At 43.2% G+C, this 14,815-nt stretch overlaps 1 protein-coding gene across 2 annotated transcripts in view; it reads right to left on the bottom strand.

Annotated features, from left to right (window-relative positions):
- CCDC85C (coiled-coil domain containing 85C) overlaps nt 1–14,815 on the bottom strand; it is a 102,711-nt gene that overhangs the window by 28,524 nt on the left and 59,372 nt on the right. Inside the window, exons 2-3 of one of the 2 annotated variants that reach the window (XM_021403314.1) lie at nt 11,695–11,771; nt 2,824–2,862 (exon numbers count right to left, since the gene is read on the bottom strand). In XM_021403314.1, coding sequence (XP_021258989.1) covers nt 2,824–2,862; nt 11,695–11,771 — 116 coding nt within the window. The remainder of the gene's footprint in view (nt 1–2,823; nt 2,863–11,694; nt 11,772–14,815) is intronic. The other variant, XM_021403315.1, reaches the window with a different exon arrangement.

A 14,815-nucleotide genomic window follows, 5' to 3' on the forward strand; every position in this document is an offset into this window, starting at 1 on the left:
AGGGAAGGAATTTTACCTACTCATGTCGATAAGAAAAGAATATAACCAAGAAACCACACTTTTTAATATAAATGAACTGCAAACCCACCTTTCAGTCTCCCTAGAAAACAGAAGTAATCTGATGACTGCCATGGGTGGAAAGTGGCAAGTATTTTCCATACAAAATAATTTCTCATTTAAACAGTTTAGTTAGAAATGAAGGTGCTTAGCAAGCCCTAGAATTACATTTTTTAAAAAATCACCCAACACTTGTGCCCATCAAAGCCTTCCATTCTTCTAGAAGGGAGAAGAAATGGTACCCTTTGACTTTTTGACCTGATGTGCTGAGTGATTCAATTTGAAAATAACACAAATAACACATGAAGATGGATAGTGGTTGTGGTATTTTAAGGTCAAGTTACTATGAAGAAACATTTATTTTCCTTTCTGTTTCTGTCCAGTAAAGTGAAATCAGTGCTATGGCCATGTTGAACCAACTGTGAAGATAAAGCGTTGAAAACTTATGGACAAGTCAGACAAATTATCTTTTCTGTTACACTTCAGTGTTACTTCTGCTAGAAGGGAGAAAAGAAAGAAGATAGGGATTTAATTCTGAAACACTTTGATCTAACAAAATGGATCATTCTCAACAGAAGTTAAATGCAGCAAGAGAGAAATTTACTTGACACATACTTTCAGCATTTATGAAAGATATTAGCAAAAAAACCCAGAACAATTTCAATTAGAATTATGTGCTGAAGTGGCTGAGAAAAATTAAAAAGCGACACTGTCAGCTTCCAGTAATTCATGAATTAGCATCCAAAATAGGGTCGTTACATAAGTAGCCTTTAATTGAAAACACTATTTTCTCCTTTCACTAAGTCATTACAGCTGAAGGCTGAACAGAGGTTAAAAAAGAAAGAGCAATCATAAATGATCAGTTTGACTCTGTGCTCTAGGGAAATACTACAGCCTTTACCAAGAATCACAGCTTCCCTTCTCCCCTGGACTCCGGGGTCACCTTGCAGCAACTCAGGTGTGCACCCTAAAGCACCCTGTGCCTATGAGAACCCCAAGCGGGGGTTTGGCAGATGTGGTGATGTGGTGCTGGACTGCTGGAGACCCACGACCTCCCAGTGTGCAGCAGAAGCCAGGAGGGACAGGCCTGCTGGAACCTGAGTCTATGGCTGAGCACCTGAGATGCTGCTTGTGCCACTTCTTCTTAACTCTTTTGTAATCTTCAGCCCTGTGAAAGCTTCCTCTCCTGGTCCCCCTGCCATGCAGAAGAAAACTAAGCACCAATTCAAAGGCCAGGTTTCATAAAAAGCCTCATCCAACGCTTTTCTGTTTACCTCTGGGAAGTCCCTCAGTGGAGGGAAAGGAAAACACATCCAGTACTAAGAGCAGGATCAACCCCATGTGAGTCACAGACAGCAGACTGCCCAGAGGACTGTCAGTTCAAAGGCTTTACGACCATCACCTTTTCCTACAACTGGCATTAAGTTCAAGAGACAGCAGATTACATATACATCAAATTTATTAATAATTAATCTCCTAATAAACATAACTTTAGAAGAAATTATGCATCTTATCATGAAATGCAACTAGAGGGAAAGGAATACTGTGATGAATTCAGTATTGGCAACCATTCATTTTTTGACACCAGTTCATTAGATTTTCTTTGGACAAATTACTATGCCATGCCAACATCCACCACTCAGAGAGAAAGAAGTAATTTCCATTTTTTAGTGGCTATTCCATTCTTTTACAAAGCACAGGACTTCCTTCAGCTGTAGTTTACGAGAGGTAACAGCATTAAGTTGCACCAGGGGAGGTTCAGGTTGGGTATTAGGAAAAATTTCTTCTCAGAAAGAGCGGTAATGCATTGGAACAGGCTGCCCAGGGTGGCAGGGGAGTCAGCGTCCTTGGAAGTGTTCAAGAAATGTGGAGATGTGGCACTGACGGACATGGTTTAGTGGGCATGGTGGGGGTGGTTTGAGGTTGGACTAGAGGATCTTAGAAGGTCTTTTCCAACTTTAATGAGTCTATGATTCTAATTTAAACATTATGGTGAAACTGTTCCCTAACTATAGAGCAAGCACCCCATACTGACTATGTACGCCTATAAGAATTTGGGCTTACAATTTTTTGAATTTTCTATATGAAAAAATGTGTATACGAAAAAAATATCATTCTTCATATCCAACTTCTGCCCATAAATCTTTGACGGAAATTCTGACGAGAAACTCTTCTGAGGCCTTGGCTTTTGGTTATTTAATTTTGTGATGATAAAAAAGAGCAAGGTTTTATTTCAGTTCAGTGAGCTGGGCTGCCTTCATCTGTATGGACCGCTGTACTGCCCATTACCTGAATTACTTGCTTGTCGCTGCAGTATAAATTCTTAAACCTACTGGCAACAATTTTCTACACCATAATTGTCCCAGTAATTGAAACCGCATCAATTTTGACACTCAGCAACCCATTGTTTGCAACTGGGTAATTAAATGGTAGGTTTAGCTCAAGATCTTTTCCTCTTACTCCAAACACATGCTGCTGCTGAAGTAATTTAGATAGAAATACCAACTTCTCATGTAGGTATATGGCTTAGATTTGAAGCTGGTCAAAACTCAAGATTTTACTAACAAACATCTTTTGCAGAAGTACAGGATGGAAATCAAAAATAATTAGAGGCATATTTAATACATTCAGATGATTAAAAACTGGAAATGGCCCATATTAGTATGTGAAAGAACAAGCAACCAGAGCCCCAAACAACCAGCACCAGTATTAACAGGCAGCCCCCAGATCCAAAAAGCTGTTTGTGGATGCATCAGCTATCTCTACCTTACTGAAATTTCGTGGCAAGCTGTTGCATTCAGTCAGCTAGAAGGGAACAGAAGAACATTATATAAACATTTAGAACCTTAAATAAAAAAAAGATATTCTATCATCTTGGATTAATTTCTGTCTGTACCACAGATCACCAGAATAAGCTGTTCTTAGGTGCAACATTTGACATAGATAATACTACTACTTGAACTTCAACCTCATTTTCCCGTATTAATGAATCTTGCAGAAACTATTATTATCTGCACAAACATTAAGATCTTATTATCCCCATTTTGAGCATGCTGACCCCAAAGACAGCTGTCTAAGTTCAAGCACCTTGCTTTTACTCACAACTACAGATATTTTACCAGACCCACAGAGCTGAACAGCACTATCAGAACAAACCAGTCAGTAAGGACAACCCGGCTCAAGTTCTCCTAAGTCCAGCAGAGCAACTCTTTACGTTGCTGAGGTACAGCAAAGCTGAAACACATCTCAAATTAAGTGAAAAAATGCTGCAGTAAGTCAGCAGAGAACCTGGCAACTGAGCACACCGCTGCTGATCCTACTGCTGAACATCCCCTATTGCATCACCTTGCACAAAGATTTCCCCTTTATCGCATTAGTCAATGTTTTAGGGTCTCATGCACCAGGAAGTTGAGGGATGTACAATTCACCGTGTGAAGCTAGGTAATAATTAAATTAAAGGTCTGTAATTGCAGTTATCACTACAAGACATTCAAGCAAAAATAAGCTCAGCAAAGCACACATCTGACTTCAAGGATACGTGAAGAGTCCCATTAGCTCCAGTAGCACCTATCAGGCAAGCTGGAAACTACACACATGAGAGTGCAATTAAAAAAAATCAACATGTTGATTTCTTAAGAACTCTGCAAATAAGAAAAAAAAATAAGGGATGAGATTAAAACTATTTAACATCTTTCATGTCATATGAGCTTTCAGTAACAGGAGAGATTAAATTCCTTTACACTGGCTCATAGCCCTGTTGCATACACAGTACACCCTGAGATCATTCCTTACACTGGTGGTAAAGGCCTTGGAGGACCGTGGTGTTCCAATCACATAGTCTCCCAGTTCTCTTTCTGGTGTTCAACCAGCAGGTCACAACCACAGCTCAAGAATAAACACCCCACTCCTACTGATGCTCTGATTCTCCCCTCTTACCACGAGCTGCATGCATGCAAGTTGAAGGAGCAAAGCAGCAGATTTCCACCACTTGCAGTGGTAAAAAATCAGAACTCTCTATTGCTGGGGGAACTAACAGTGTGGGAAAGGCTTAATAAATGTCAAGAGACAGTCAGTAAGAGGCTTAGCAGATTTTGCCATGTAAAACCACTACGAGAAAAAAAATATTTTTATTACTATCTCAGTGGGGTATGAGCAATAAAAGCAGTGCAAGTTTCAAACCTCTCCATTCTCTGTAGCAACTGAGAAGAGAACTTTAGCATGCTGTTAATATTCAAGCGTGTCCGCGTCTTTTTCCTCTTGTTTTTGACCAGCAGAGAAAGATCAGCCCCATAACTCATGGGAGGCTCAGATAATCAGCTCAAACCAAATTGCACTATATAATTATAATCACACAACTGGCAGGTTTTGCTCTAGAGAAGACATGGGCTGGCGCAGCTGAGATTCAAGCAGTACAGCCTATAACCCAAACAGAAATGCAGCTCAATAGTTAACACGCCAAATGGAGCTATAAGCATTGACATTCAGTGTGGCCCTCCTCTGGTCTGTGGCTTGTAAGCAATAAGTTTAGGAGTTGCAGACTAATGGAGCCCATCCGTGGCTCATTAGCAGCAAAATCAGTCTCTTCGTTAGTAAATCAATGGAGAAGCTAAGGAATGCTGCCCCATTGTGTGTGAGTACACGTAGATGTGGAAGTAGCATTACTCAAAGGAATAAACTCAGGACCATGCCCTCACATCACCTTGCATTTTCTTTTCACAGCTGTGCTCCAGGCTAGAGGCCAAAGGGAACCACCGCAGCTCCTGGCAGAAACCTGGCCAAAGCACTGCACATGGGGCTCCCCAGGCCCCATAAAATAAAGGGGCTGGGAGTGAGGACAACAAAGACCTAAATCCCCTGCGGGGTTTAGCTAACACTGTGACCAAGCTGGCCAAGCACTTTGCTGGCCGTTCCTCTCTTCATTTTAAGCAGTGCTCAAGGCAGAACGGAAACTCAAGCTCCTCTCTTCTAAAGTGGATCACTCAAATATTCAAACCACTTTGCTGCACCAGGGCGGAACAGGTGGGAAGAATCAACTAAAACCAGTCTGATTTGTGATGAGATACTTTGAATGTTTTTTAAAAGTCTGCTACAGTTTAAGATTTGCATTTGTGACTTCATGAAAAGCAAAACAAAACTGGAAACGTATTGCTTTGGCTAAAGTCTTTTTTTTTTTTTCTCCCAAAAGAAAGGAAGGTTAGCATCTTTTCTATACTCCCCACGTTGTTTTCAGAGAGCAGGCACTGAATATTTCTTGAGCTGGTCTAGAATTTAGCACTGACCTTATTGCAAAAGTCTGGTTTTTAACCCTCTGCAGCTAATGTTTAGTTTCCTTTTGAAATCATTTTTCAGTCTTTATCAGCTTGACCGATCACTGAGAAGCTGTGTACTTTGAACTCCACACATTACAGAGACATGAAATAATGTTACTCCATAGCCCAATCTAGCTGTAATTAACAGATTTTTTCCCGATCCTGTCCTTATAAGCAAAAAAATGGAATCTGGAGAAACTGCTACAGAACTGGTTAGGCACAGGATATGACTAATCCTGCATTTCACAGCTGGAAGTTGAACTGAGCCTCATTAAACCCAGTGTTCCTGCTCACCCAGAACAGAAACAAATGGGGCATGGAAGATCTCTGTGTGTGTATATCTCTCTCATACTCGCACTCCTCCACAGCAACACAGGTCTGGTCCTTTGAAAATTTTAAGTTGCAAGAAATCATATGATAATCTTAACATCATAAGATTCAACATTCATTGCATGGTTTCCTTCTACCTGTTATTTGCCTTCTGGATTCGGAACTTTCTGAAGGTTTTAGGGAATTCTACTTCTACATGCCAGATGACATTCTTATAGAATCACTTGATTCCACGGATTACAAACCCCAGAACACAGAGTCCATCGTCCAGCTTTCCTTGCAAGTTGCAGAAGTTAATTTCTGCCATTGATCCTGCTTTTCAGAAGGATCTATCAAAGAATGGGAGGAGAAGGCCAAGAGAATATTAAATATTGGGGGTAGCAGCCCAAGACACTGATGTCCAAAGTCAACAGAACGAATTCCACTGTATAAAGACTTGAAAGTATTTTGGATCCAAGTCTGAGATATCTTTGAACTGCTTTCATAAAACCATACACCCGTAACTTGGGGGAAAAGAAATAAACACTGTACTCTAGAAATAGGTATTGTTTACTTAAATCTCGAGTCCATTTATTTGTCGATCAATTTTGCTATTTTAATTCATAAAAGAAGGAAGTGAAAGGAAACACAATCACAGATTGTTCTTTTATGCTATGTTTACTTATGTAACTGCCACAGCTACATTTAGGGGGTTGTGTTAAAATTTCTTGCACCACAAGTAATGAACTACAACTTGGAGAGTGCAACAGAGAATGTCTCATAACAATATGGTTCTGTGTGAGCTGTACCCCAAAAAGTGTGGAATTCTGTAGAAAGTCTCCTTATTTACTTGAAATGAATATTTGGGTGAGGACCCAAATGTGCATCTTCTTTTTGTAGAATTAAAATTACCACGCAGCTAAACACTTACACAGTGCATAAAACCAGGAATATAGCAACTTAGGGCATGTCGTCTTCAGCATTCTGAATTCAAATGGAGACTAAATGCACTGGAGAGCTTTCATGTCTCACTCGCTCTCCATTACAAAAAATCCTATTTCCCCCGCGATACCGCAAATTAAAGCAATTATCCTTATCCCTCTCACACACAAACACCAGGTAGGCATCAGGGAAATAAGACAGGTTTGTAATTTTGCTCCATTGTGGTGAGCACGCGCAGCACTCCCGGCACACGTAGCAGCCTCACAACAAACCTATGAAGCTGCAGTTCAAAGAGAGGCACCGGTGTAAGGACCTGATCCCAGCCCTGAGAGAAGTGCACGAGCATGGCAGGCTTGGCACACAAGTGGGTGATCATAGAGCAAGTGAAGAAATTGCAGCCTGATTCTCCTGCAGCCAGCCAGCACACTGTGTGTAATTCCTTCCTCTCCTCCATCCTCCGTTCTTCAGGAAGAGACCAAACTCTGCTGAACTGCATTTACATCTTTATCCTGTGCAGTACTACTGATCTCCAAGCTCCCTGAAATCCTGGGGTCCATTTTCTCCTCCTCATTTTCAGAACAATATGCCAGAAATTGCTTGCTAGGTGCATGCCTGTGCCAAGTGCACGGAACTCAGTCTAAGCACACAGCTTCTTAAAAAGAAGGCTAAGCACAATTTTCAAGATTTTGTTTTGGCGTACAAAGGGTCTCCCAAGAATACTCTCAATCCCCAACAGCAGGGAGGCAGGCACCGAGGTGCTGGTAATAGTGAAGTCTGTGTGGTGAATTAATTAAATACTTAGAAGTTCCTGATAACTCCCCAGGGTTGTCCCCTCCCTGGAGAAGAATTTTTCCTATTTCTGCTCAGCACAAGGGCTCCTGGCGTTCTTCCTGAAAGAAACATCAGGATCTCATTGTTAAACGTCCCGTCACTCGCTGCTGTCCCAAGTGTCTGCCTCTCCAAGCTGGGCTTTCTGAAACAAAGGTGTGCAACATGCCCTGGGCATCTCTGAGTAGCAAAATGCTTCCAGCATACCCACTCTGAAGGGAAAAGCTGGACTGGGCTCAACAGAGACACACCAAGACCACAGTGCACAGGACTTCATTGCAAGGAGAGAGAAGAGCAGATGAGCCCATGAAGCCTACACATTTTGCAATTTTAGTTGTAAGCACCTAATCCTTGCCATTGTATAGAATGATCTGAAAATGTAAAATAATGTAAACGATGGCCAAAAGTTCATCACTGTTATTATCTCTAAAACATATGCATTAGTTACAAAACCACCCAGAACTGACCTCTGGAGCTCCCAAAGCTGTTAAATATAGGTTTCTCCAACCTTGAGGGAAAAGCACGTAATTACCAATTCATTTTTAGTTTAAGGGGCAGCGTGAGGTGGCTTAAGGGGTTTACTTTCGATTCAGACACTTTCAGCTCAGCAACAAAAAGCAAATATGATCTCTCATCACAGAGGTTGTATCTCAGTAATACGGAAGGTCCCCTCATCTCCCTAACCAAAGGCAGCAACAGAAAGTTCAGCTTTCCAGTACGTTCCCCTCAAAGACACAGAGGAAAAACAGGACTTCTCACACACACTGTGGCACAAATCAAATCCCTGCACACAGTGGAATGTAGTGTGCTTCTTCCCTGGAGAATTTCAGACAATAAAAGGGATGCCTGTGAAGCTCTCCACAGCCAACACCCAATGTTCCTGAGAGCTTACGTCCTTGTTCTTTACACCTCAACTAAAACTTGAGAAAATAACGTTGACAGTTAAACCTACACACAAGTAACAAATCTGGATTGCTCTTCTCCTATAAAAGGAAGCTGGAAACTAGCCAGGGATTGCCACCACACCTTGCCACGTCAAAATACCAGCCATGATGAGGCTGGCATGGAGGCTCTTTGGGAGCCCAGCGTGAGCCGCTCCCCTTGCCTGGTCCTGTGCTTGTAGGACAGAAACCAGCTCTACGTGTGAGAAAGGATGGCACCACCAGCTCCAGGACACTGTGGGGTCCTTGCTACTGGGGTTATACCACAGACATCCACCTTTTCAGTTGTGGCATTTGGTACAGCATCTCTCCAATCTAATATAAACCAGGCAACAAGATCAATGTATTGTCAGAAGTGCTGCCAGTGGTTTTGCCAGCATAGTGGTGCCCTCCACAAGCGTGATTTTCTAGATAACACGGCCATGCCGGCAAAACAACATATTGTAAACCTGAGTCAAGACAGTATCAAACTGGAGTCATTTCTCCTCAAAGGAGGACGGGAAGAGCAGCGATTACTGATGGGTAAGCAATTTGAGAAGCTCACTTCCCAGCTGGAAATACACATCTCCTTCCCTAGAAAGCAAAAAAAGTGAAAACCAAAAAAATCCATATATGGTTACCCTAAATAACATTCACTTCTCCATTTCCTTTCCTTCTACCGCAAAGTGCAGCTCATGAGAGATGGCACTTCCTTACCACACAAGGGGAGGAAAGCCCTCTCCATTAATCTCTTCCAATGAGTCACCAGAAGAAGAGTGGGGTGAATCACAGCACCCTTGGGTGCTGGTAACGTGCACTATGCAAGGCAGCAACCCCAGCACATGTTGGGAAGCTCTCAGATCTCTCACCAAGCTCTTGCTTGTGGCACCAAGCTTGCCAGAAATTCAAGAAGCATCTGGACAACTCTCAGTCATGCAGTCTGATTTTGAGTGGTCCTGTGTGGAGCCAGGAGCTGGACTCGAGGATCCTCATGGGTCCCTTCCAATTCAGGATATTCTATGATTCCATGACCCTCACACAGGAAGACAACCATCACAACCCAGTATAGCCTCACCTGCTAGACGCCAAAGAAGATAAAGCAACAAATCTCACTCAGGATGCACCAGCTAGCAGAGATGCATTGTCTCACCAGTCACTGTAATATAAATCCTCTTATCAAGCTCACAATATCATTTGCAGCACCAGGCTTCTCCGGTTTCTCTGGATGAAGCACTATTTTACCTCTACGTTTAGCACTTGGAAAGTAGCCAGGAAGACTTCCATAACCACCACTGATTTGTTAATCCCTTAATGCACAGGCACTGTTTGTTACTTAGGATGTCAGGTTTCATCACTCCTCAGCACGGTGGTGATAGAACTTCTTGACATCGGACTGCAAATATTATTGCAATGTCAATACTCCCAGGGAGGAAGCCAGGCTGAGTTAAAATGTGACTTTGGTGTTGACAAGCCAGTTTGGCATTGCCGAGTTCAAACTGCCAGGATCACCTGGCAACTTCAAAAACAAGAGACATGTTGCCAGGATCCTTTTAGACTAGAGTCTTAGCCCAAGGTCCACATGGTAACAGCTAAACACCTTCCAATCAGATGAAGCAAGAAAGAGTGCGGTTAAGTGGATTATACTTTTCCAGGAAAGTGCTGGGAACAATGCGTACATGTGCACGTGAGTGTGTGCATAGACAAGTTTTCCTCACTTTCCTCCCTCTTTTTGTCCATAGTCTGTGGACTCTTATAGAAAATGAAGCATAAAGGCAGAAGGGCTGAGCAACCCATTAATTAGACTGCTTTTTTTGACCTCAGAAGGTAGGCCCAACAGAATGCCGAGCTTAGCCGTGGCAGGTTGAAGCCTGGCCAAGGGCACATTGAGCAGAGCCCGTCCCCAAATCCATGCGTGTCCCTGGCAGCTGCACACGCACAGCCCATCTGCTTATCGATATCTCCAATGGAATCATCTCGGGGCTTCAGCCACCACCCGCCAGCACAGGGGTTGGGAGAAAGACAGAGGGAGTTAAAATTAAATTAGCAATTGATTAATACTTGAAGCCACTCGGTAGCCGTTGTTGAGTGTCCTTTGGGGGTTTTAACCCTTCAGTGCTCTGTGTTCAGCATCCATGTTCAGTACGCATCATGGGTAGCAATACCAACCAGTCTGGTCAAAATGTGGATTTCAATAATATTATGACTTTCCAGAATTATTTTATTGAAATTTCAGTAAGCACATAACCTCCTTTTCAATTTTATTGTTTAACAGGAATATTTTAGAAATAAAACAAAAGAAAGATACCAGAGCAGTCTGTTTTTCAGACTCAGTGAAATGCAAAGAAAAAAAAAATTGACAAAAAAGTTCTGTTTTGTTTTGTGTGTGTTTTTTTTTTTTTAACTTCTAGTTCACCTGCGAAGAACCTGGAACAAAATGATTCTGAAACTTAGTGCTTGAAGTAAGAACCAAAGTTTAGGGAAAACACATTTAACATGCCAGGGAGGTAGAACAGTGCAACAGTGAAAAGATGCAGAGAACAGGAAAAAAAAGGGGAGCTCTTCTGATGGTTTAAATAGACAGCTCTTCACTTTTCTGACTTCAGCACAGCTGCCCCTCTTTACACAGACTGCTGTACTGTAGGGGATCCAGGGGACACATCAAACAGAAGGATTGTTTTCTTCCCACTGCTTGACATTCCTATATATAGATAGGTAAGCACAAGGAATGATCAAAAGCCCAGCGGCACGTGGAGTAGACTTTGAAGGACGGATGCAAGCAAAAAGTGCCAGTTTTGAAGACGTCTGCTCTGCTTTCAGCAAGATCACAAATAAAAGCCAGGAGCCAGCACTGCACAAAACTACTCCCAAGGCTGTTCTTTTACTACAGCCTTCTCATTCAACAAGATAAAAGCAAATGTAAATGGGCAAGCAAGGCAAAATCCCGCAGCAAGGACACTGGCGACGCCGGAGCCTCATACTGCATGGAGGTGTCCACGTGCAAGCACAATGCATGTACCACTGCCGCTGGTGCCAGCAGAGCCCCAAGCCCCCCTGCCCACCCTTCATGTACATCCAGCTGTATTCCACCTCAACACACAGACAGGGACACTTACAGAGACTTTTTTTCTCTATAGGCAATTTTGAGGTAGCATTACTGCAGAAAGCGGATAGCAACAGAAGACCGAGTTCCATTAGCAGGGAGTTCACAGCATTACGCTCTTCACCTTGTAAGAAGTCCCTACTGAATTCAGGTGGGCAGACAACCACATAGAAACCGGAGAACAGAGCCTGAGGCCACATTAATATCTATTAGGGAATAAATAACCTACCTGAGAGAGAAGCTTGTTGTCATCCTCCAGCAGTTTCACTTTTGTTTCAAGTTGTCTGATGTAGTTGGAAGATGAATCTTTAGGAAGAAAGAAAATATACGCTTCAATTTCTTGTGTTAGAGGTAAGTGCTGTCAGATAGCAAAATATTTCTTTCCCCTGTGGAACGCAAGTTTGAGAAAGAGCTACTGACTATAAACTCAACTATGATGGGTAAGGAGGGGACTCTGCCAAAAGGTTTTGAGAATCTCAAGAGCTGAGATTCAGTAATTGCAATACCTTCCATGAATCCATCAGTGCCACCAACATGGGGGAAGGGGAGAAAGGAAGGACAGTGAAGCTGAAGGACAGTCTCATAATTTTTCTCAAGCAATTTCTGAGCTTTGAAGGATGTTCTTATTCATCTAAAATGCATCAAAATACTCAACGACAGAACAAGATGCTTCTTCTCAGGTTCAAATAAACAACCCTCTTAAACACACACTTTTTTTCTTTCAAAAACAACTGAAAAATTCACAGAAATAAGAAGATCCCTGCCAGAGTTCCCAGCACGGTAACAGGGCACAAGGCACACAGCCAGGCACCGAGCTGAAGCATACACACAGCCTGAAGCATACAGCAGAAATGCCCACCCACGAGACCTCTTTTTTCTAGTGGAGCTATATGACAGAAAGTAGAAAAGCAAGGTACAGCACAACCCCATGCAGTACAGCAATATTCAGCCTGATGGAATCGAATGGCCAGTTTACCCTGACAGTAAGACAGTGACACCAGAGACGGTGACCTGGCACAGAAACAACTTTCCAAAGGGCTCTGGGGGGGCTTACTGCTATCCAAAACATCTGTTTTTTGTTTTGAAATGTGCATTGAACCAACACATTTGCAAATTTCACAGGGAAGAAATTAAAGGAACCTAGGGGAAACCTTTTAGTCATTTTCTTTTGAGCTTAACAGCTTGCAATAACTCACTCCATCCACCTGTACGTCTGTAAGGCTTCTCCTCCACTCGTCAATTTGGGAGCGGAGGCTGTGAATTGTTACAGCAGGAGGACAAGAGGGAGGGGGTTTTGCAGCTTTAGCATATGAGAAAGAAACCTGAACAATCTCTGCATTGCTAAAAGGGCTCTGTGAAATGGAATTATGCTTTCCCTCATTTCATTTGTTATGGAATGACTGCAAAAGCCACTATTCAGCCAAAGGACCTCATGCTGAGCATGAATCAGAGAGGAACGGAGCGTTACACAGCGCAGGGCTGCTGCTTGCTCCATTCCGGACCAGCTCAGCATGGTCAGCAGGCACCCCCAGCTATATCTCTGCACACAGAAACACGTGCACATGCACATGCGTAAGGTTTAGGCTCACACTGTGCCAAGAGGCTTATCTTCCCCTGTGCCAGCACCTGCCAAAGGCACTCAGTGCAAGCCTGAATGCACCTTCTTGGCCACTCTTTGGGCAGTTTTGCAGAAGAGCTAGCAGGCAAGCTACCACTTAGCACTGAGAGTGCTTTGACCATTCAAGAGAAAAATTGGAATATGCTTGGAGAAGTTCTACCGTAGACAAGAGACGAACTGCCCATAAAGGAACAGTGGGACCCACCAGAGTAAAGTGCCCAACTCAAGCACGCGCATTCTCAGAGGAAACATGTTCATGGCTTTGTTTTGATCATGCTTTGTACAAAACCAGGAAATCCACATAAATCCTCATAAAAAAAGCATAAGAAGACACCATAGGGAGCTGTGTAAGTTTAGCAAATGGTTTAAGTGGCCAAAAGATTCACAACAGCATCGCCTTCAGCCGCAGAGATGGCAAACTGTCTGCCCAACAGAAGCTCAACCACAAGAGGAGTCCACAGATCCCAGGAAAAGGGCAGAGAAAGCAGGTTGTGTGATTGATCCACAGCACCTTCCCAGCCGAGGTCTCATGCTAATAGTGCCATGAATTTAGTCATGCATACAGAAATGCAGAATAAAATGCTACAGAAGATCTCTGCTTTAGTCAGCAAGATTTCAGCACTAGCTTCAACAACTTGCTGAATTAGTAATGAGCCCGTCCTCCATTAAGGTGACGGGGAATTTAAAATCCTTAAGGACTTCACAAAGCACAGTTTCACCTCTTCTCTACCCACTGCTCAGCCCAGTAATGCCCATTTGGCTAACCAGTGCCCAGAACAGTCTCAAGCTCCATCAAAAGACGTGCTGAGACCCCATCCCTTCCATTCGTGTGGTGGATCTGGCCAGATAAGCTGTCCTCCTGCGCTGCGCTCCAGCTTCACAGGAAGCATGTACAGCAGAGGAGAGCACCTTTACACAGTGAATGCAGCTATCCCAATACATCAGTTCCTGATACTCATCTCGGAGTATCGGGGCATCCCAAGCAGCTCCAAGGAAAGATTCAAAGCAGTGTCAAAGGACTGACAACACACCTTCCTGAGACTCAGAGATATGGACTGAGCACAGTCCCTGTGTGCATACCTTGCAAAGACAGCAACACTTGCATAAACAAGTGCAAAAATGCTAGATAGTGCTACAGATCTGTACGTGTTGCAGGTCACACACACAGGCTCCAGAACAATCAGTCTGTACTGAGCCTTTCTCCTGCGTGCAGTTCAAGTCCACTTCACAAGCAGCAGTGCCTCCACCACTTCTTTTGTAATCTCTTACCACTACTTTGTATCTTGACTGTGCTACGTACAGATCCCTGCACCATGCTGTGCGCAAACAGCAGCAATAACAACAGCTTACGGGAACTATTTCTGAGCCCTCCTCCCTATACTGTGCCCCCAGAGAGCAGGGAAGCTGGAAGAGGTCATTTTGGCATCCCTACCCTCCAGCACAGGGGTACATGGCTCAAAGTAAAGGCTCACACCCTAAGCCTCGCAAGCAATGCTCTTCATGTGGTGGCTATAGCATTGCTAAAATCTGTACAGAGGTAATGTTAAATGGTTGAATAATGACACAGAAGCTGCTGTGTTTAGGTCTTGAGAGCTATGAGGAGTGACCAAGAGATTGGCCATAGCTGCCTAAGAAAAGGAAATGGGGAGAAAATTATTTTCTCACTTTTTTCAAATCTTTTGCAAAGAAAAAGGTATTCTCTGGACATGCTGGGGAGGCAACCTCTGTATCT

Source organism: Numida meleagris, chromosome 6 (genome assembly GCF_002078875.1).
Source record: "Numida meleagris isolate 19003 breed g44 Domestic line chromosome 6, NumMel1.0, whole genome shotgun sequence".
Classification (NCBI taxonomy): domain Eukaryota; kingdom Metazoa; phylum Chordata; class Aves; order Galliformes; family Numididae; genus Numida; species Numida meleagris.